The sequence below is a fragment of the Monodon monoceros genome, unplaced genomic scaffold (assembly GCF_005190385.1).
Source record: "Monodon monoceros isolate NGI ecotype Baffin Bay Population unplaced genomic scaffold, NGI_Narwhal_1 Super_Scaffold_16, whole genome shotgun sequence".
Classification (NCBI taxonomy): Eukaryota; Metazoa; Chordata; class Mammalia; order Artiodactyla; family Monodontidae; genus Monodon; species Monodon monoceros.
Window position 1 is genome coordinate 53,878,956 of NW_021703772.1, and position 23,991 is coordinate 53,902,946.

The 23,991-nt window shown below is 35.1% G+C and overlaps 1 protein-coding gene across 4 annotated transcripts in view; it reads left to right on the forward strand.

Moving 5' to 3' along the window:
* The window catches only part of SESTD1 (SEC14 and spectrin domain containing 1), a 135,535-nt gene that overhangs the window by 52,480 nt on the left and 59,064 nt on the right, over positions 1-23,991 (forward strand). For all 4 annotated transcript variants that reach the window (XM_029225172.1, XM_029225171.1, XM_029225174.1 and 1 more), the window contains 2 exons: positions 8,582-8,672; positions 12,658-12,771. In XM_029225172.1, coding sequence (XP_029081005.1) covers positions 8,582-8,672; positions 12,658-12,771 — 205 coding nt within the window. The remainder of the gene's footprint in view (positions 1-8,581; positions 8,673-12,657; positions 12,772-23,991) is intronic.

Below are 23,991 nucleotides of genomic sequence, written 5' to 3' on the forward strand. Positions count from 1 at the left end.
TGGAGGGCAAAATAGCCTACACTATTTAAACGTTCTCTCTCTCTTTCTTTCTTATATAGATATACATATAGTACTATTTCAGTGTAAATTATGAATCAGTTTCTGCAGAGCTACACATACCTACCTGCCAGCTAATAGAGAAGATGTAAGTTGAAGCAAGATGAAAGAACTTAATTTAGCAAGACAAAATAGATACCTGGATACTTTATTTTTGATAATTGTTCTGCTAAAGTTTGACCATCTCAAATATTTGTGAACGCCGTGACTTTTTAGCCTTCTGCTTTCTTGGATCAACCTCCTATAACTTTGGCATTTAAAAACGTAGTTGGCAGCTTTATATCAGTGCTTGCCATTTCATTAGAGAGCTAGAGGGTTTTTGAGCTCTTCATTCCAACTCTGGACAGTAGTTTATTAGGTGCAGCCTTAAAAACTGATTTTTCTCCTTCAGAATGCCTGCCATTAAAACTGCTTTTAAATTGTATTATGAGAGATTTCAAATACACAAAAAAGTTGAAGGAATAGTGCAGTGAACACCATTATGCCCATCACTTAGAAGCCTGCAACTAATGTTGTAATACTTTATCACGTATCTATGTGTTCATCCACCCCTCTTTCCATCCCAGAACTGTTTTTTTTTTTTTTTTCCAGAACTGTTTTTAAGTTTACCCTGTCAGATCAGTCTCAGCTTGGGTCTAGAAGGTTTTTCCTTTTTTAGTATGTCTGCATTTTTTTTGGTGTGACTTGTTTCTCCCAGACTCTGCTGTTAAAGCTTAACTCCTCCCTACTGTGAATGTCTCCAGACAGCTACAGCAGTGTAGCTAGCTAATGCGGCCTCTTCTTTATAGGAGATGTCCAAAAGTAGTCTTTCATTGCAGTGAAAACGTTAACATTCTGAATATAGTAACAGCTTTTTAAAAGTTATTTAAAAATGGAAAGAAACTATTCAGTTCTTACCCATATTTTATGCTTAGTTTCATGAGCAGGAGCAAGGTGTGATACATACTTATTTTAAATGGGTAACCCAGTACAGTTGAAAATGGGGTCATTTCCTGATTCCTTTACACACAGCTTGGTCCTAAGCTTGTTTTTGGTTTCTGACTCTTGAGCAGAGGGCTGAGAAGAAAGGAGAAGTTCAGGTTAATTGTAACCTGACCTGAATACTAAGTTTATGTTCAGGTAACTCCTCATGTCCAGGTCTGTGTGGAGTTCAGGACTAACCATTACTGCCCCATTTTCTACAAAGGGTTTTTAATAAAAAATAACATAGACTGACACAGCTGGGCCAACCTGAGTGTTAAATTTTAGGAGAGGTAAATGGAGTTTTTCTTTTGTTATACCAGCGATTGCTGTACACTTTAGACATAAACAACATGATTAGAAATTACGAGTCCATGACTCAGAAAGCAGAATCAAATTCAAGAGTACCTTATGGAGATGAAGAAAAGATATATAAATTAATCTGCAAATCTTTTCATTAAAAAAGTAAATATTGAGATTAGCACTAAACAAAACCTCACAAGTAGATCTTTATCTCATATCATTTCTTTATATATTTCAAAATTTTAAGTCAGAAGCATATTCACATTCAAAGTATAAAATGAAATTTGTGTCAGTACTATTACACAAAGTATGATTATAAGATATTGAGACTACCAGCTTTTTAAAAACATGTGGCAAAACATATGCATCAGTGTTTCTCAACCTTCTTTGTCATTGTTATCTTTGTAAGGAGCCCTTTTAGGCAGCTTTTCCTATTCACTTCTGCTTGATGTCATAGAGTTTACTGTTAAATCAGTCTGATATTAGAGTGCAGAGCCATGTTTCATTTATCTCCATATTCACAAGGCCAATAAAAATGATTTGGAGACCTTAGGTGTTTGTTATATGGATATTGAAGGAACCAACCAGACTTAGCAATAAAGTCATAGAAACGACTTAAAATATATTATGAAAGGAGATATAACAGCTGTGTATGGTGAAATATCATTTGAATCCCATACAAGTAGTTTTGTTACTGCCAGAATTCTGTGGGGCATATATTCTGTACATTCAGAATTTTAAAAAATTTATCTGTGGACATTTTTATTCAAAGAAAATCTTACAGAGAAACTAAATTTATAAAAGAGCTAGAAGTGTAGGCCCACAGCCATTCCTGCTCATCCCCACCTTCTCAAATTCCACTTCCACTGCAGTGCCCCCTCACCCGCTTTTAAGGAGCCTCTTTGGAGCTTACAGGACTCTGCAGAGCACTTAGAAGGTAATTTGAATATGAATATAACACTGATTGGTTCAGTATAGTCTGTGAGAGTGTGACTGGGATGGCTCTTCTTCTTTTTTTTTAATTTATTTTTTATACAGCAGATTCTTGTTCGTTATCTACTTTGTACATATTGGGATGGCTCTTCTTTATTTTTGTTTTTTTATGGGACATGCTTCTAAGAAAGTTTAAGGCAGTGCCTTCCTTTCTCCTCCTTAGCAAATGCACTTCTGGCAAATGACGGTATAATTGTGTTGATCTTAGAGTTACTTCAAAGCACTGTAGTTAAATGCTCTGAACATGCTTTATGCTGTTGATGAGTGCTTTTTTAATATTTACTTCATTCATTCAACGAATATGTATTGAAAAGTTATAATGTCCATTTTAAAATGTGACAGCTAAGCTAGCATTTCCTTTCTTTACCACGTATTTTTAAATTTCCTGTCTCCTCTGTTCCCTTTTCATGTGCTTAAGTTCACGTCGAGGGATGGCTGGGTTGTCAAGCTGGACTAGTACAGCAATAGCCAAGCTAATTTCTCTATCTCCAGTCTCTCCTCAGTTTGTACACAAGGACAAGATAAATTTCACCAAAACAGCAGTTCTATCATCCTTCTCAGTTTTCTAGGACCTCCTCTCCTTTCCACACAATGAATTTAATTCAATGGTCATTTATTTTGTTGCTACCAAGTGCAGACATTGTACACCGTGCATTGTGAAGGCAAGAAAGACTAGTGTGTGCTCTCAAGGACAGTCTTTCAGCCTTCTTAACTGCTATGCCAAGACCTTGTGTGATTTGACTTAACCCTTTCATTTCATATTTCTTGAGCGCTTATCATGCAAGGCACTTAGTTTTATAGCACTTGTGTTAACTCAGTCTTCAAAATAATAATATTATCCCTATTACATAGATGAAAAAATGAGGGCAGAGAAATTTAAGAAACTTACCCAAATTAATAAGTGGTACCTTTGCTTATATTCCTCTTGCTCTGTATCCTTTTATGTTAAGTTTCATTAGCTCCTTTATGTCGGTACTTCCCAGAGTCTTCCAGCTGTTCTCCAGACTTACAGCACTTGCCGTTTCTGACTCTTAGGCATTTAATCATAATGTGTTTAATGATAATTCTTGAATTTTTACATTTATTATTTAAGTTTTACATTAAAAAAATTTCAAAGATATATGTTTCCCTAGTAACATTAAAAAGGTGACATCAGTGAGTGTAGACACTAATTAAAATACTTTTATTTTACCTTTTCACCTTTCTAAATGATCTTAAGCTTCTTGAAGGGAGAAACTGTGTTGTATAATACATATTTTTTCATAATCCTGTGCAGTACCTCATATTGATACTTAGTAATCAATAGTCAGTGGATATGGGTTTCTGCTCTTTATCTTACTTAAGTTTCTTCATAGCTCTGTGTACTCAAATGCAGCCTGGCTGATCATTTTCAGAACATCTCACATTTGTTGGAAAATCAAACATGTAGAAGTTGCAGCTCAGTAGAAGCTATTTTGGTGGATAAGAAGTTTGTCTAGGCTGGTCTTGCTTTCCTTTGAAGACATTAAATTTGAAATGGACCTGGGAATTTACTTATGGGTGATAATTGGGAGGCATATGTGAAAAAGACTATCCTATACTTAAGGAAATAATAGATAACAGTAAGTCATTTAATTCTCGTAACAGCCCTATGAGACGAGCACTATCATCCTTATCTCTTACATATAAGGGAACCGAGGCATAGAAAAAGTGGGTAATTTAAGTATCTTGACCAAGAACATGTGGCATACCAGGGTTGGAGGGGGATTTGGACCTAGTGGTTTGACTCCAAGCCTGTGTTTCTAGCCACTGTCGTATTCACCTCTGTTATAATCACAGTGCCATAGCTATTGATAACTTTCAATATTCATTTGCATTTAACCTGCATCTATCACAATTGAGAATTGACATATGAAAATAACTATGGTGAACATAGTTGAGCATAATGGAAATCTTTTTTGTTTTAACATTTTCTTTCAACAGTATATTCAGCGTATATTTAAAATCATAGCATTTTTCTAGCTCAAAGGGAAATTGTTGATCATCCAGTTATAGAATCATGGAATGTCATGATTAAGAAAGTACCTTAACAGTCATCTAGACCAAACATCTTCAATCATCTAGACTAACCACTTTACCCATACTTAAATCCTCTTTATAGAAATGCTGCCAAGTACTTGCCCAGATTAATCTAATTCTGTAGAGAGTCAACATCTATAGAAGTTACTTTTCTGTTTCTCTCAAGTATTGATTTTTTTCAAATTTGGATTTTAGGTCAGTTCTTCCTAATTGTAGAAAAACTCATTTATGTCACAGAAGAAACATCAGAACACAGAGGTTTAATGACTTGCCAAGAATCACACAGAGATTAGTCATAAGTCTTCAGTCACTTAGTAAATATGTGAGATCCTACAATGAGTTCCTCATCATTCTAGGTGCTGAGGAAATGGGTGAACAAAGGCCCAGTCCCTGCCCTTATGGGCCTGATGCCCTAATGATCAAATGAATATTATAAATAAATACATAGGGCTTCCCTGGTGGTGCAGTGGTTGAGAGTCTGCCTGCTGATTCAGGGGACACGGGTTCGTGCCCCGGTCCAGGAAGATCCCACATGCCGTGGAGAGGCTGGGCCCGTGAGCCATGGCCACTGAGCCTGCGCGTCTGGAGCCTGTGCTCCGCAACGGGAGAGGCCACAACAGTGAGAGGCCCGCGTACCGCAAAAAAATAAAAAATAAAAAATACATAGTATGTTGGAGGTTCATAAGTCTATAAAACAGAGCATGAAAAGAATTAAGGGAAGGATGGAGTGCAAAGGAGTGTGTGGCAATATTTTACAAAATGAGAAGGTAACATTTTACCGGAGATGAGTGAAGTGAGGGCCAGGCTATACAGATAGCTGATGAAAGAGCATTTAAGAAAGAGTATCTTAGACAGAGGGAGCAGTAAGTGGAAAGGCCCTGAGTCAGGAGCAGGCTCAGTGTGTTGTGCAATCAGTAGGGAGGATAGTGTGGGTGGAGCAGTTTGAGAGAAGGAGGGTTCTGGGAGAGCCCTCAGAGGGGCTGCAGTCAGAACTTAGAGGACCTCGTAGGCCATAGTAAGGACTTCCAATTCTGAATGAGAAGGAAGGCCATTGTTACATTCCTACCGAGGAGTGATATGATCTGCGTCTTCTAACATTTCTAGAGGCCCTCTGTATTTAAAGCTGGAAGCTGCCAACATATCATTAAGACAATAATATCCTTGCTTTCTGGAAGCATATTATCTAATGAAGATGAATTATAAACAAGCAATTATAATAAAAGCATAAGTAAAATTAGTGCCGTTAAGTAAGTATAAGCAGAGCTCTCTGAGTGGAAAGAAGGAGCCCTTAGTTGTAATCAAAGAAATTAGTGAAGAGCTGCAGAAAATCCATTGACAGTCTCTTTCTAGCCAAAGTGAGTGAGCTTATTAAGGACCTGCTCCTCCTTTAATAGCTGTTTTGACTTAGCCACGTCACCCTTGAAAGGCTCTAATGGAGTAAGAACAAGGAAGTGGGGTGTTAATAGATTTTTTTTTTTTTTGGTTAGTGGTCTTAAAATTATAAAATGTTAATAGTAGTATAGGAATTTACTAATATAGCACTGCAGCTACACACCCTTTATAAGGGACATAATATGCTTCTAAATCGAAGTATGTTCTTGTAAAAAACAGTTTAAACCATCACTCCACTTGTAGGATTGCAATTTTTTTAAAAAAGGGACTTCCCTGGTGGTCCAGTGGTTAAGAATCCACACTTTCAATGCAGGGGCATGGGTTCAATCCCTGGTCGGGAAACTAAGATCCCACATGCCGTGTGGCACAGCTAAAAAATTTAAATAAGCAAACAAACTATTCCTTTCAAGTAGTTGAAAGATCACTTGATCTTACAATCTTCAAATATGTAGTATCTTTGAATTGTGTGTATTTTCTTTATCTTAGTAAAATGTGAGAAAATTATGATTAAGGGTGTTTTTAAGTACTCTAAAAGATAAATTTAGAGTATTTTATGCCCTTAAGATCACTGCAGATGGTATTTGCAAGCTTCATTACTTTCTTTGTCTTAATATACAGATTAATTTAGTGTGCTTTGAAATATAGATGTCTCGTTTGTGTAAAACTTACTTGTTTAACAAAATGGTTGTGTAACCTGTACCTCATAGATGCAGGTGCCAAATTATGGGGATGACTTACTTCTCTTGGGCTCTAGTCCCAACCAGCAAAGGCCCTCCACTGGACAGCTCCATGTATCTTAGCTCCCCTTCCTGCAAATTTCCACACTGCACTGGTAGAGTCCCTGAGTTGCTGCCACTTCTCTGAAGACCACTCACTGACAGTAACTCTACTAGGCTTGTCTTTCTTTGGCTTGTATCCTCCGTAAGTCAGGGTGGTCTTCTCCTTACCTGATCCCACAACTAGCAGTTAGATGTCAGATTTGCTTCCCCCAGCAAGTCTTTATGTGCTGTTGCTGATGCAGAAGAGATCACTGTATTATTGCCTTACCCCCACGAATGCTTAGTGGATCCTTTATTTTGTAATGCAAAATCCAAAAATAGAATACTTCAACATTTTTTTATTAAGATATAAGTCACATATCATAAACATCATTTTTTAAAGTGTACAGTTCAGTGGTTTTCAGTATATTCACAAGGTTGTGCGACCATCACTCTCTAATTCCAGAACACTGCCATCAGCGCAAAAAAGAAACCTATACCCATTGGTAGTCCCTCCTCATCCCATTCTCCCCTCCTCCCAGCCCTTGTCAGCCACTAGTCTGCTTTCTGTCTCTATGGATTTACCCATTCTGGACATTTCATATAAATGGAATCATACGATATGGACTTTTGAATCTGACTTCTTTCAGTTAGCATGTTTTCAAGGTTTATCCATGTTGTAGCATATATCAGTACTTCATTTCTTTTTATGATTGAATAATACTCTATTGAATGGATTACTACATTTTTTTTCCCATTCATCCATTGTTGGACATTCGAGTTGTTTTGGATTTTGGCTGTTATGAATTATGCTGCTATGAATATCTGTTTGCAGGTTTTTTGTATGGACATATGTTTCACTTTGCCTCACCTCTTGAACAGTTCTCTGCTTTCTTTGGAAGCTCAGCTTCTGTCCCTGCCTACAGAGTCACCTATTCTTCTTCCAAATCTTTAGCAATATCATCCTCATTCTTGTGACCTTACTGTTTCTCAATAGAATTGGATATCCTTCTCCAATAATCCTCTTGAGGTTAATGTGAATGTTTGGAGAGAATAAGGGAGGATTAGTAAAATTCCCTGGACTGTTGGATTTAAATCTCAGGAAAGGGCCTGCTATTAACCTATCCTATAATGTAGGCAATTGGGAGAACTTTGTGTGGAGAGAATTTTCACTAACAAATCCTTGCTCTGCTAAGCAAAGCTGCAGTTTCTTCCACTATATTAGAGGGAGGGCAGTTGAGATCTTTATGTTGTTGATTTTATAAGTAAAACAAATAGTAATAGTAATAATAAATAATAATAATATAGCTATGTAGTTTTGGTCATAGGATAGAGTTTTTCCATGTTGTTGCATTTTACTAGGGCAGGCTTCTGAGAAGTGTTTAGTAGGTACTTGAATAATTGAATATAATATATAGCAATAACACATTTTCCAACACTCAAGATAATATTGTGCTGGTCAAGTGCCTAAGAATGCAAAAGTGAAAGCAGACGTGGGTCAGACATGGTGTATTCAAGCTTTGAATTCTTATATACACCAATGCTACTTCACCTCGTTAAATTTCCCCGAAAGAACACCAAGAAGCTTATTTCCAATGGTTTAATAATAGCTTACTTTATTTTCTACCTGTTTTGAAATATCACTTCACAACCTTACACTTCTGGCAGGAAGGAGAGACAAGAAGTACGTCCACACTTGGCAGTCATTAGTTACCTACTTCACTGTGATCCCATTTTACAGATGAAGAGATTGAGAGGCTAGTGAGACTATTTGAATGTTGCTTTGATTTCTTCTCTTTTTAAGACATTGAATTTACATGCTTTTAGAGTAACTTTCTTGCCAAATTAGCTTATAAATTGTCAGTGTTTCCTGAAATGAGAAAAATAAATTGCTTGAGAAAACTGAAAGGACACTGAAGAATTCATTTATTGACAGTGCAAACCAAGTCAATTGAGATTAATGCTGCTCCATGTATGATTACACTGTAAACTTTATTTAGGATTATTAAGAATAAAATAGGAAGCTTGTTTTAATACTCTGTAATTTTGTTTCATTTCAGTGAAAAGTGTAAGGCTAGAGGATTTACCGTGATTGTGGATGGCAGAAAATCCCAGTGGAATGTGGTGAAAACAGTAGTCTTAATGCTACAGGTAATTTTATTTTTGACTATTAGGAAGTGGTTTTATTGTACAGCAACAGGTGAGGTGATAGTGGCAAATGCATTTTGTTTATTGGACTGTGCCCAAGCTTCTCAGCAGTGACTGAGTTCTGAAATGCACAGGTCACTATTGGATTGTTTAGATTCAATTCTTACAGGTTTCACTTGAGTAGTAAAATAAATTTCAGCCTTATTCTAAAGGTTTGTAAATGACCAAAAATAATATGTCATGTTTAAGTAATTTAAACAACTAGGCCAATGAGTCTCAAAGTGTGAGGGCAGAGGTTATCAGACTCATCTAGGAACTTTTGCACACTGTAGTAGCTGCATCATCCCACCTCCACCCCCTCCTAATACCACAGGTAGGGAGTAGGACTGGGTAAGTCTAATCTGAAAAAGCTTCTCAGGTGGTTCTGATAGGTTTCTCCTTTCTGTTACCCTTTTTCCTTCAAAAATCACCAAGATTCATAATAGTCTTATATCTGTCTCTGATCTAGAAGAAACGTACTCTGACAGCTGTGTCCTTGGGGGCTTCAGCAGCTCACAGATAAGCATTTCATAAATAGCTGTGATTATAGAATCCCTGATCTGTTCCTAGTCTTATGTTTATATTTCCTTGTGCTCCTCACAGAATGTTTCTGTAATCCCTTGCACATAGTAGATACCTAGTAAATACTTGTTGGTTTATTGTGAGAGTATTGAGGATACTGTGATCTGAAAGAGAAAAATACAGTATTTGAGTGATTGAAAGGGGACAGATTGCTCTGATGTACCTGGGTTTCCTTAGAAGGGCTTGTAAAGAAAGTAAAAGTTAAGTGAATTAAATAAGAGAGATTATCTAATTTAAATGAAAGAAGGTGAAAAGGACATTCCTGGCAGGGACACTGATTCAGTGATAGCTCAAAAATTAAGTGAATACAATGAAAGGAGCTGATGACAGGCCAGTTTGGGGGCAATATATTGGCTGTTACGTGGGATGTTGAACATTGAATTAGGTAAATATTAGTGAGACTGAAGGAAAGATCAAGAATTTTAAAGGAACTGGGAAATAATCGGTAGCTGCTTTAGGGTTCTGTGGAAAGAAATATAATTTAAAATTTTAAGTGATAACTAGGGAGAATGAATCTTAATGGTTTATTTGTATTTGTGATAATTAGGAAAAAGAAATTCAAGGGATGGGAACTGCTAATTTCAGTTTTAGTTTTAGTGCTTAGTATGGTTCAGGTACTGTGCATAAGCTTGCTCTATAAATGATCTCATTTAATTTCATCCTCACAAACTTGGGAGGCAGGTTCTACGATCCCCAAAGGTCTTCAAGGATTTTAAGTAATGTACCCAGGTTCTCGTGGTGAACATGGGAGAGAGTCACGATTGGAACCTGGCACAACCTAAGCCCCAGGTTTTTATCCTTTAAAAGTGTATATTTACCAGTGGGATGTATCTGAGGTGGTTCCCAAATTATCTCCCCATTACCTTATTCTTAACTGGTTGGCCTAAACCTTCATCATTAGAATCACTCCTTTGGGTTGGAAAGGACAGAGGTCCCAGTGGATCAGTTTTTAAGGGAACACAGATTGGTGTCCCATAATAACTTTTTCTGTCACATGTGTTCCCAGCACTTTTGTATTCCAAACCCTGAAGATTAACTCTTCTCTGTGCAAGTTGTTAAAATAACTGTTAGATGAGAAATCCATTCATTATGACCTTGTGTTCTTCCATTCAACTGTGTCACAGATGAGCTGTTTGGGACTTGCTGTTTGAACTGGACTTTGATCAGTGGCACTTTTGAAGAACAATCAATGGATGATTTAATCCCCTCTTGCGATTTCTTTTCTGATAGGTATTTTAACAACTTTTGGACTTATTAATAGTTAAGATTTTCAGAAGTTGCAATGACCTGTTGTTTGTTCCTGGTCAAACAGTTTCTACATACAAAGTTATTCATTGCTTTTATTTCAGAAGGTACTGGTACTGGCTGTTTGGGAACCCAGAGCTTAGTGCTGGCTCTGCCTGTAACAAATATTCTCTAAAATGAGTGGCTTGGTTTCTCTTGTTTCTCACAGCTTTAATACGCAGTGATTTTGAAATAATATTCTAACACAATCAACATATAAATAAACCTCATTCTACCCTAAATTTCCCAGCCCCTCTGATAAAAGTTTTGATAACACTGAGGTGTTTTTTTTTTTAACTTTATTCACAACCCAGTCATTGCAGGAGGTGCTAGATTTGTGATGTGCACAGTGACATGTTTAAATTGAAAAGTTTTCTATTTTCCCCTAATCAATACTTATTATTATAATTATATAACATTATTATTCAGTAGTGCCATTTATGGTCTAGAATAGTGGTTGACCACTATTTTATAAATAGAGTTTATAAATAGAGTTTTATTGTTTACATATTGTTTATGGCAGCTTTCATACTATGTGGACAGAATTGAAATAGTTGCAACAGAGACTGTATAGCCTGAAAAGCCTAAAATATTTATTATCTGGACCTTCAGAAAGAATTTACTCACCCCTGGTCTAGAACATTTGGAATGGTGTGGTAGAACGTTAGCGTCAGACCGACCTGGCTTCTAATCCAGTGCCATCCCTCACAACTCTGTTCCCTTGGACAAGTTACTTTAGTTCTCTCAAGCTCAGTTTACTTTTCTGTAAAATTGCAAGGATGAGATCCACTTGTTAATGTGAATTCATTTATTCAACAAAGATTTATGGAGTATCTTCTATATGTCAGGCACTGTCATAGGCTCTGGAGATATAGGAGTAACATTATAGATAAGGTACCTGCCATTGGGAAGCCTATATTCTGTTTGAGGAGTCAGACAATAAGCAGTTAGGCAAATTACTAAGTAATGTAACATCATATAAGGATAAATGCTATGTAGAAAAATAAATTGGTGAAAAGAGACTGAGTCAGATGCTGCTACTTTAGATAGGGTGGTCAGAGAAGGTCTCTCTGAAGAGGGAATATTTGAGTAGAATCCTAAATAAACTGAGGAAGTACTCCTAGGTATAGGGCAAAGAACATTCCAGGCAGAGGAAACATCAAGGGCAAAGTCCTGAACTGGGAGCAGACTTGTCACATTCTAGGAGCAGCAAGAAGGTCAGTGTGGCTGTGTTAGAGGAGTGAGCTGGGAGGGGAGAGGTGTGAGATGAAGTCTGAGGTCATGGAACCCTGAGCTTGGAGGGCCTTCTTGGCCTTGGTAAGGGGTTTGAATTTTATTCTGAGCATGAGAAAACGTGAAGCAGGGAGGCCTGCTAAGAGGATATTTCAAAAGGCTGACTAGTCTGGGAATGTTAGCAATGTAGGTGGTAAAAATGGGTAGGTTTAATTAAGATATATTTTAAAGATAGACTTCATGGGACTTGCTGATAAAATATATGTGGAATATATATTAAACTCAGTAAATGTTAATTTCCATTCTTTAGATGATATGAATAACTGCATCTAGTAAATGTGAAATTGTATTTGTTGAGGTTAGCTTTGTCCTCTTCTTCAAGTTAATAATCACGCAGAATCTTGGCCTTTTTGCATAATGGCTGGTAAGAAACTTATTTTGTGAGAATATTGATTTATGTTATTGGAGGAAATTCTCTAAGATGATTGTGTTATAAAAAATGTTTTTCATATCATAGAAAAACCAAATTTAATAATTTCTCAACTAAAAATTATCTTACAGCTTAAATATATCCCTGTTATAGAGATTCAGTAAAATACAAAAATAATGCACAGGTACTGTCTGTATTACATTGTTTTTTGAAATCTTCTCTGAATCAGCTTGTCTTTCAAGTATTTCTGTATTGCCATGTACATTTTGAAGTTTCCAGTATTGCTTCTATTTTATTATTTTAATTATTTTCCAAAGGTCTCCTAATTACTCAGCCTAATCGTGAGCATCTAATAATTTATAACTTTAATAAATTATTCATTTTACATGTATAATTTGTAATTTTTTTTGTATTCTATAGAATGTTGTTCCAGCTGAAGTGTCCCTTGTTTGTGTAGTGAAGCCAGATGAATTCTGGGATAAGAAAGTAACACATTTTTGTTTTTGGAAGGAAAAGGATAGACTTGGCTTTGAGGTAAATATACTCTATAAAAAAATAGAAGTGTGTTATATCTTTAAAAACAGCATTTTGCTGGTATTATTTTGTTTGTTCAGCATTGGATACTAAGCAGTGCTTATGCAATGCTCAATCAGTGCCTAAGTAATGATTAATATTTAGTCAGCATTCACATACTTGTTGAATGAATTATGATTCTTTGTCAAGGCCACAAATGCTTTCTTGTTTTCATTTTAATCACTCTTTGTGAATCTTTGGAATAAGTAGAAGCTTTTTATTAAAAACATTTTTAGGGACTTCCCTAAAAATCCGACATGCTGCATGGCACGGCCAAAAATAAATAAATAAATGAAAATAAAAACATTTTTATTACATTACCAAGAAGACATTTAACTAATACTAGGAAATCCTAGGCATTTAGAAATTGAAATTAGAGCCTGTTTTGTACGATGTCATAATTATTTCTTAGTATCTGGTTTGGTTTTGATACATGAACACAGTTATCCATCCTTTCCTATTGGCATTACTCTCTCCCTCTTACTTTTCTTGTGTGAAAGCTTGGTTGACCCTTGAACAACATGGGTTTGAACTGCACAGGTCCACTTACAAGTGGATTTTTACAGTCAGCCCTCCCTATTTTCGGGTTTAACATCCACAGATACAGAGGGCCAACTGTATTCATTGTACTTTGCCATTTTATATAAGGGAATTGAGCACCTGTGGGTTTTGGTATCCATGGGGTTTCCTAGAACCAATCCCTTGTGGATACTGAGGGAGGGCTGTACATATTATTGTAGATCAGAAAGAAGTCCTAAGATGGAATACAAATTTAAACAATTCAGTCATATTTTTCCTTCCACAGCCTATTAATCCCAGCTTCCTAGTAGGAGAGTTGATAGATACTAAACTTTACATTAGTTAAAATGTGGAAGCACTGAAGGGTGCAAAACCTAACTCAACCCTGTAGAATCTAGCCGTGGAATGTTTACAGGAGTCAGACAATAAAGACTCATTGTGGACTTTGCCAGACTACAATAGTCATTTTTATTTTCAGTAAAGTCAGTTTTTTTTTGTATGGAGGAAAAGTCTCCAAGGTGTCTTAGATAAGGATTTAAGAAAATCTAGTTAAAAGTTTTTAAATGAGGTAGCGCAAAATGTCTTTAAAATGTGTGATTTTTTTCTGCACTTAAAAAAGAAGTTAACTGCAGTAAAATTCATCCATTTTAGTGTACAGTTCTGAGAGTTCTGACAAACACAAACCGGTCTGTAACCATCACCATAATCAAGAAACTAAGGAATATTTCATTACTCCAGAAATTCTCTCATGTTCTTCTGTAGTCAACTCCTTCTTCCATCTTTAGTCCCTGACAACCACTGATCTGTTTTATGTCCCTGTGGTTTTTGCCTTTTCCAGAATGCCATGTAACTTGAATGATAAAGTATATAGCATTTTTAATCTGCTTCTTTCACGTATGCATTTGTATTTGGGATTCATCCATGTTGTTGGATGTACTGGTACTTCCTTTCTTATTGTTGAGTAGTAATCCACTGTGTAGATGTACCACAGTCTGTTTATCCATTCCCAAGTTGAGGGACATTTGGGGTTGTTTTCAATTTTTGGTGATTATAGATAAAGTCACTGTAAACATCTGTGTATAGGCTTTTGTGTGAAGTTTTTATTTTAAGAGATAAAATACCTAGGAGTGGGATTCTTGGGTCATACGGTAAGTGTATGTTTAATTTTATAAGAAACTTCCTAATTGACAGTTTCAAGGTGGCTGTATCATTTTGCATTCCCACAGGCATAGTGTAAAAATTCCAGCTGCATCTTTGTCAGCACTTAGCATTGTCAGGTTTTCTTTGTTTTTAAATTATAGTTACTCTAGTAGGTGTGTAGGGGTATCTCAGTGTGGTTTTAACGTGCATTTCTCTAATGATTAATGACGTGAGTATATTTTCAAGTGCTTGTTTGCCATCCATGTACCTTCTTTGGTGGTGTCTGTTCAATTCTACCCAATTTTTAAAAAAGAATTAAGGCTTTTTGTTTTCTGAATTTTGAGAGTTATTTATATATTTTGGATAGAAATCCTTTATCAGATATGTCGTTTGCAAAAATTGCATCTCCATCTGTTGTTTGCTTTTTCATTCTTTCAGCATTTTTAAAGAAGTTTTTAACTTTGATGAAGTCTGATTTTTAAATTTTTCTTTTATGAATCAGGCTTTTGGTATCATAGCTGAGAAATCTTTGCCTAATCCAAGGTCACAAAGATTTTCTCTCATGTTTTGTTTTAGATGTTGTATAATTTTAGGTTTTATATTTAGATCTATCCATTTGAGTTAATATTTGTATAAATTATAGTCTGACAATATGTATTTTATGACTTGGGTTATTTTAAGTTTGTTAAGGTTTGGTTTTTGACCCAGTATATGCTCTATCTTGGTGATTTCCTTATGCACATGTGTTCTCCCTGTACTGTGCATGTGTATTCTGCTGTTGTGGGTGGAGTGATCTGTAATTGTCAAGATTGTTCATAGTGTTTTTCAGGTCTTCTATAGTCTTCGTAATATTCTGTCCACTTATTCTATCAATTACTGAAAGAGGAATATTGCATTCTTTAACTATAATTGTGGATTTATTTCTCATTTCTATCAGTTTTTTCTTCATGTATTTTTAAGTTCTTCTGTTGAGTTCATAGATTTAAAATCATTATGTCTTACTGAGTTGACCAGTTTATCATTTCATTATTAAATGTCCCTTTTTTATCCATGATAATAATCTGGTTCTGAGGTGTACATTGTCTGATACTAATGTAGCTACTCCAGCTTCCTTTGACTACTGTTTGCATATTGTATGTTTTTCCGTATTACCTGTTTACATATCATCTATTTACCTGTTTCTTTACATTTAAAGTGGATTTTTTATAAATATAGTATAGTTGGGTCTTGTTTTCATATCCAGCCTGACAATCTGTCTTTTCATTGGTTTATGAGACCATTTATATTTAATGTAATTATTAATATGGTTGGATTAAAATCTTCCATCTTGCTAGATTTTATGTGTTTTTTTCTTTTTCTGCCTTCTTTTGGATTGAGTATTTTTATGATTACATTTTATCTCCATTATTGACTGGTAATTTATATCTCTTAAGTATTTTTTTCCAGTGGTTGCCCTAGGTTTACAATATACATCTTTTATTAACGGAGTCTTATCTTCAAGTAATATACCACTTACCACTGGTAATTCCTTAATACAGTATATCTCTAATACTTTCCTTCCATTGTTTCCATACATTTTACTTTTACTATAGTGTAAGCACACAATATATTGCTACTGTTTTTGCTATAGTCTCTTGTCTTTTATAGCAATTAAAATAATAAAAAATGAATTTCATTTTTACCTTCATTTATGACATTTCTTTACTACAAACTTTTACTTTGCTAATATGTGTTGTGAATGATCATAAGATACATTTAACATATAGCGTTTCCCATACTTAGTTTTCCCCAGGGCTCTTCCTTTGGGAAGCATCTCCTGGAAGTATGGTTGCTCACAACACCCAGTGTTCTTCATTTCTTTTCAGCTTTTTGGTTGGTATGTTCCTTCTGCCTAAAGAACTTCCTTTAAATATCTTACATTGCAGGTCTGTTGACATTGAGTTTTCTCAGATTTTGTTTGCCTGAAAAAAGTCTGTATTTCAGTTTTGAAAGTTATGCTCTGTTGGTATAGAATTTTCTTTCATTGTTTGTTTGATTTTTTTCTTTTAGCACATTAACTATATCATACCGTTGCCTTCTCATTTCCTTGGTTTCTGAGGAGAACTCTACTATTATTTGTATCTTTGGTCCCCTATATGTTATATATCTTTTATCTTCCTTGGCCACCTTCAAGATTTTTGCTTTGTTTTTGGTTTTCAGCAAAAACTGAAAAAATTTTTCAAATCTAGACATTTTGTAATGTCTAGGCATGTTTTATTTGGTGTTAGTTCTATTTGTTGTTTGCTGCACTTCTTGAATCCCTGGTTTGACCTCTGCTATCATTTTTGGAAAATTCTTAGACATTTTCATTTCAAATATTTCCTCTGCTCCATTTTGTTTTTCTACTCATTCTGACCTCCAATTGCATGTATGTTAGACCATTTGAAAATTTCTCACCATTCTAGGTTGGTGCTCTATTTTTTTTTCTTTTTGTGTTTCAGTTTGGGTATTTTCTCTTGATCCATTTTCAAGTTCACTGTTTCCTTGGCTGTGTTGAGTTTATTAATGAGCCAGTTGTAAATGCACTTTATCTCTTTTACCAGGTTTTTGGTTTGTAGCATTTCTACTGGATTCTTTCTTATGGTTTCTGTCTCTTTGCTGTAATCCCCATCTGTTTTGCATGTTGTCTTGCAGTTCTTCCATGAGAACTGTTAGCATATATCATAGTTATCTTAAATTCCATACCTAATAGTTCCAGTATCTGGGTCTGTCTTACTCTAGTTATGTTGTTTGGGTTTTTTTCCTGACAGTGGGTTGTGTTCTTTCTTGCTTTTTGTATGTTGGGTGTTGGACATCTTGCTTATGACAGTAAAGACTGAGATAAATCGTATTTTTGCCTGCACATGGACCTATCTTGGTTTGTGCTAGGATTTTAGTGGGACAGGGGAGGGGTTGATTTAGTCTAGCCAGGAGTTGAATTGGCTTTGGCTTTTGTTGTTGCTCTTCTTTTCCTCAGTGTATCACAGGCTTTAGATTCCTCTAGAGTTAGTGTTTGTCTCACCCTCAGCTGTAGGTCTTTCCTTTGCACCTGTGCCTCAGAAAAGGTCTCTCTTTGCACTGTTGACCCTCCTCAGGAATAGAGTGCTGTTACTTGTTACTCAGTGTTTGTCGGTAGGGCATTTTCTGTTGTTCTGATTCAGCCTCAGTCTTAGGCAGGCTCTGAGACCCAGGGTCTAGGGGATAGGGCCCTCTTCCCCAGCTTTAGGAGGCCTATGGTAGTCTGGGCTCATAATATATTCCTGCCTCCATTGGGATAGAGGGCCTGTCTTTCCCCTTCCTATATCAGCAGTGGGGTTTTATTTGTGGTCTAAGGTCATCCAGGCTTGCTGCCTTCCCTCGGGACCTGAAGGTTTTTGTTCTCTAGAGGAGAAAGAGTTGAAGAATCTGGGCTGTGCTTCAGCTTCATGCCTTTACAGTGGTGGTTGCTGTGTCCTTCTTCCAGACCTCTTTTGAAGTTTCTTATCCTCCCTACCCCAATCTTTCTTATGAGTCCCTGGGAGGTCTGTGGAGAAGAGTCTACAAGTGAGTTTGAATTCTTCTTGTATCTTTGCTTCCCACAGGTTCTATGCTTTCATACTAAACTACATGTGGCCTTAAGCAATTCATTAAAAACTTTAGCTGAATTCTTAGCTGGCTTGTATCGTACCTGGTATTTTCCCCAGGTAAGCAAGTGCTCCAGCTCCATGTGTCCTTGGATTTCATCTCTCCTTAGATTTCAGGGTAATTGGTTTTCCTGTGGACTTACAACTCTCTGATGGGTTCAAGAAAAGTTGTCATTTTTCAGATTAATATGCATTATATTGTTGTTGTAAGGATTGGAACAATGCTCTTTCCATCTTTCTACATATCCTAAGCAGAAGACAGTTGTTTTGTTGTTCAGTTTTATCTTGCAGACTTTTGTCATTGGTTGACTTGACTGTGATGTAGACTTATTAGAAGCTGTGTGCCAGCAGTGTAAGGGAAGGCAGCCCTGGCTGCTGGATTATGTTAGGAAAGGTGTTACCCTGATTGCTGGATAGGAAGCTGCATACCAAGGAGAAGAATCAAAAGTGTAGTGAGAGAAGAAAGCAAAAGCTGAATGTAGGAGGCCTGGATGTTGCCATGGTGAATGAGTATTTCATACAGGCAGGGAAGTCTACCTGTCATGCCAGGGGCATGCAAGAAATGTTGCTCTGAAGGAATGCAAAGTGGACGGAGCCCAGTGGTTCAGAAACTAACTCTGTGAACTCCAAATAGAAGCAAAGATCCTTTTTGTGAGGAACCTGTCACATCCTGCTTAGGTGTGTGCATCTGATCAGAAATGTATGCCTAGTTGGGTCTCATGCTATATGAATTTGTAGTGGCTAAATACCTTGCATCTTGGAGGAAAAAATGGAAGACAGAGAATTCCTGTCTGCCTTGAACTGATATCATAGATTGATGTTTTAAGACTCAGGTGTTAAAGCTTCTTCTGTCAATATATTTTCTTTTAGACACTAAAGAGATTCAGTTAGAATATTTTTCCCAAGTAAATAAGCACTAGACACTTATTTAAAAGCCTAATGTCCTAATGAGACGAGAGTAATTTCAAATGCTGGCTAATATACCGCCAAACATAATCAGCTTTAAGGGGCAATTCAACACCAGCCATTAAATGATACTTAGAGTTATATATAATTAAATTCAATATAGATGTTTGTTTGATTAATAATTATTTTCCTTGATATTATTTTGGATCATTTGGGCTGTTGTAATTAAGCCTATGTTTTTGTATGTATTCTAAATATTTTTAAAAGGATAACTTTGTTATGAGTACTGGTGTTCCTGTAAGCAAAAGTTTTTGTTTTACCTTATTGAATTATTCATAACAAAGACTTATTACTAGCTGTCCACAATATTCATCAGATAAACACCCAGTTGTCATTTTAATGACAACCTGTTTCCATGATTTCACATTTTCTTGCCTATCATCCTAAGTTCTTTCTTCTAGATGGGCTTCCTCTTGTTCACTTCCCTAATGTTTTTCATCAGCAACTGAATATTCCTTTCTCATTGGTCACCTAAATGTTTCTTTATATATCCTTCTTGTCTCTGAAATTGATACCTACCTGTTCATTTTCCTTTTTAGCAACTCAGATATTCCAGTACTTTCTGACCATCAGCAACATTATACCTGGTGGCTTTGATACCTTTTGCTGGTTAGATAATAGTATCTATAGTCTGTCTAATGACAAGGTAAAATTGAAATAGTACTGGCATTAACCTTATCCTCAAATTGAGAAAGTAATAATCAAAATGATCTCACCTTCTCATTCTTTATTGTCATTCATGATAGTCAAAGTGTTTTTTTTTTACTGGTAATGATAACAAGCCACCATTCTAAGTTGTTTTCTTCTCTTACCTCGTCTTATTACTACATCTGATCCTGTTCTCTTTTTGAGGCCATACTAATGTTAAGATCTAGGACCAAAGACTTCCTTCATGTTTCTCTGTCAAGAAAACCTCTGGCTCCATCTCTTCTGACTTCTTTGTACCTTTTGCAGAAAGTTATTTCCTTTAGTGAGAAAAATATCCTTCCACAAACAGATATAAGCAGACATACCCTTTGAAATAGTATGTGTATAACACATACACATGAATCTGTACTAAGCACACAAAGATATATACAAAGACACGTTTTCACTTTAGATCTTGCACACACATTGTTAGTATAAATAAAATTAAAAAATAAAACATCTGAGTGCCTACAGAGTGAAAGGTTCAGTGTTAGGCTCTCTGGGAATGTTTTATTAGGAGAGGATAAGTGTTTTAGTTACATATGGAAGAGTGGGAGTAAAGGAGAAATAAGTTTTAAGTCTTTTTGTAAATTGAATTCCAGAAAACCTTCATAGATGTTTTGATTAAAGACCATATGAGAAATATCTTTCTCCTCAAACTTGCTGAACAATGCTGTGTGCTAGTTAATAACTACTGTGGCTTAGTTCAATTTGTCTTGTCTTAACCTAACATATATAAAATAAAGGAAAAAGTAATATTTATGTAGGACTTTACTATTTTAAAAATATTATGCTTTTTAAATTTCCTTTGAAAAGACTTGGCAAAAACTCATGTAGGTAGTGGTCTTTTTCCCTCCTTTTTGTAGTTCCTCCATTTTACTCTGGTTCCGTTTGTGCTTGTTACTAGGTTTCAGATTTCCCTGGAAGTAGATCTGAAATTTAGATTTCTGATTATTAAAATGATAGCTGCTTTGAATATAACCAATAAACGTTTTCTTCAAGAATTTAATTGTATCCATACATATTAGGATATTCATGGAGGTGGATATTTGAAGATAATTAACAATTGCTTACTAGATAAAAATTAGAATATAATCCCCACCACATCCCTGAACAAATAAGATAAAGCACATGTTAAAGTGTGATTTTCATAAGGGTAAAATCATGACTCTCATGTAAATATAAAATAAGTGTAAATTAAACATATTATGCAAATCATTAACTAATGAAGTTATCAGTAATTTGTGAGGTGTGGTCCAAAGAGCATTTGAAGAATTTAGGATTTTTATAGGCAGATAAGATTGCCAAATTAGTTACAAAACTAGTTAATGTCCTGCAGATCCATAAATTCTAAACTTTGAGGTTCTCTGTTACCCTACTGGACAGAAATTTTAACTGCTGCACAGATCATAAATTATTTGCATTTCTTCTGGACAAAATCTAAAAGTTAACCCTTGTCCCTACAGATGTTAGTACCTATTGATTAGTCTGTAGAAAGTCAGTCGAAGGCACGAGCTCCACACTGCATGAACTAACACCCAGTATTATCTTTTGACCATTCCCTAAGATTTAGATAGTTTTTTGGATATGTGAATTATATTTTTTATAGGATTATATTTTGTAAAATTAGAATTTGGGCATTAGTGACATACTGAACATTCATATCACTGTAGAATAATAGAAACTACTTTCTGAAGTTTGATATTATGATTTTCATATCAATCTCTCTTTAAGCTTTGTATTCCTAGCCAGGACTAGTGTTTTTTTAGTGTTTTCTCATATTATTTTCGAAATTGTTAAATGCTTAAAGGAAGACTTCATTTTAAAAAATATTCCCCTTTTTAAAGATATAAGCAAGTTTTTTCACTTAAAATACATTATTTTTTTTTCTTTATACCTTTTGACCCCCTTCACCCATTTCTTCCACCCCCCACCCCACCTCTGGCAACCACCAAGCTGTTCTCTGTATTTATGAGCTTGTTTTTGTTTTAGTTTGCTAATTTTTAAGATCCCACATATAAGAGATGCTATTTTTCTTTCTTCTTCTGATTTATCCAGGAGGTACAGAGGTTTTGGAGGAAGCTCTGTGCTGTTTTCCATAGTGACTGCACCAGTTTACATTCCCACCAGCAATGTACAAGGGTTCTGTTTTCTCCACATTCTTGCCAACACGTGTTATTTCTTGTCTATTTGATAATAGCCATTCTGGCAAGTGTGAGATTATATCTCATTGTAGTTTTGATTTGCATTTCCCTGATGATTAATGATGTTGAACCTGTTGGCCATCTTTATGTCTTCTTTGGAAAATATCTGTTCAGATTTTCTACCCATTTTTTAATCGGATGTTTGTTTTTTTGCTATTAAGTTGTATGAGTTCTTTATACATTTTAGATATTAGTCCCTTATCAGATATATGATTTCTAAATACTGTCTCCCATTCAGTTGGTTACCTTTTCATTTTGTTGATGGTTCCCTTTGCTGTGCAGAAGCTTTTTAGTATGATGTAGTCCCACTTATTTATTTTTGCTTTTGTTGCTTTTGCTTTCGATGTCAGATTAAAAAAAATCAGTGCCAAGACCTCTGTCAAGGAACTTACATCATATATTTTCTTCCAGGAGTTTTAAGGTTTCAGGTCTTAACGTTGAAATCTTTAAACCATTCTGAGTTAATTTAATTGAGTTTAAAATCTTTCTGATATTATCAGTTGACTAGTTAGTTGGAGATCTGTCAGTCATTCAAGATTTATCACTCAGCTAGAAATCGTAAATGATATGGTGGTTTTATTTTAAATGAAACACTCGTCAATAACAGAAACCATAAAATTCACTGATATTTGTTATATATAACAACTTAATAAGGAGCATAAGAATGGTAATCCTGAAAATTTGCCTCAAGACAATTATCCCCAGATGAATAAATTGTACTCATTTCATGAAAATTATTTCGATATCATAATGTCTTTAGTACTCTAAAAATTATGGTAAAAAAGATAGTATATAATGTGATTAAATCGAATTTGGATCTTCATTTATGGGGAATGAAAGACTTTCTACACAGTCAGTGAGTTGTCTACCAGGCCAGGCTTGCAGACGTTTTCTCATATATAGTTGCTTAAAAAGAAACGTAAAAATTATAAAAATAAACCAGCTGGATTTCTTTTTTTAAGTGTAAAAGTTAAATTTCAAAGATCAGTTTATAAAAATAGTTTCCCCCTCTGTTTTTGATGGCATAATACCATTTTTCATCCTAATTTATATGTAGTCTTAAAATCCAACATGAAAGTAGATAGTTTTAAAAATGATTTACAATTCATTCTGTATCTTACATAACTATTTTAAAATTAAAGATTATGACTTCCATTTGTAGATGGGAAGAGCCAGAATTGGTCTTTCTTTTACTTTGGTATATGTTAAGATGGTATTATGAAGTTCACTTTAATTCAGTGTTTTATAATATTAATAATTCAGTGAATTCTTTTTTTAAACTTAAAACAAGCTCATTGTATATTACTTTTATATTATGTTCTGGGAAAAAGTGATAAAATGCTATAGAATGATATAAGATTTTCATACCTGCTTGGGAAGTACTGCTTTAGAGTGATGCAGTGGACTGTTCTCTAAAATGTACAGTACCTTTGGAAAATGTATTATTTTAAGTAATTTTTGAAAAAAATGAAATGTTGAGTTCGTGGTTCCATCTTCTCCACAAGCAAGGCATTGTGTGATTTTTAAGGAGATTTGCTTTTGAGCTAGAAAAATGGTCTTCCTATCAATTAACCACTTAATTAGAGTAGATGACAACGTCAGTAGATATTTGGAAGTTTTATAGTAGATAATAAACAACTGACTATATGATGTTTAAATGAATATTCTAATGCCTAGAGTCTTGTCCTTTTTAATATTTTTGCCCTAATTCATAGTGTTATTTCTTATTCATTAAGGAGTCACTTAACTAAAGATTCTAGCTTTTTCTATAGCTTTGGAAAATATTTCTTTAGAATTTTCAACAGTTATGTCATTATTTCTTTGTTTTCATATTTAGAATCATAGGTGAAAAGGGGTCAGACATAATACATGTGACCTCAGTATTATGTTTTAGACTCTTATTTTCTAGTTTTGTTTTTAATTTTGGTGATCATTGCTTTGGGGGACTGGATTTTTTATTTATCATTTTTTTCCTCTTTGCCGGTAATAAAACATCTCCTATAAGATAAAGTAACTCCCTGATT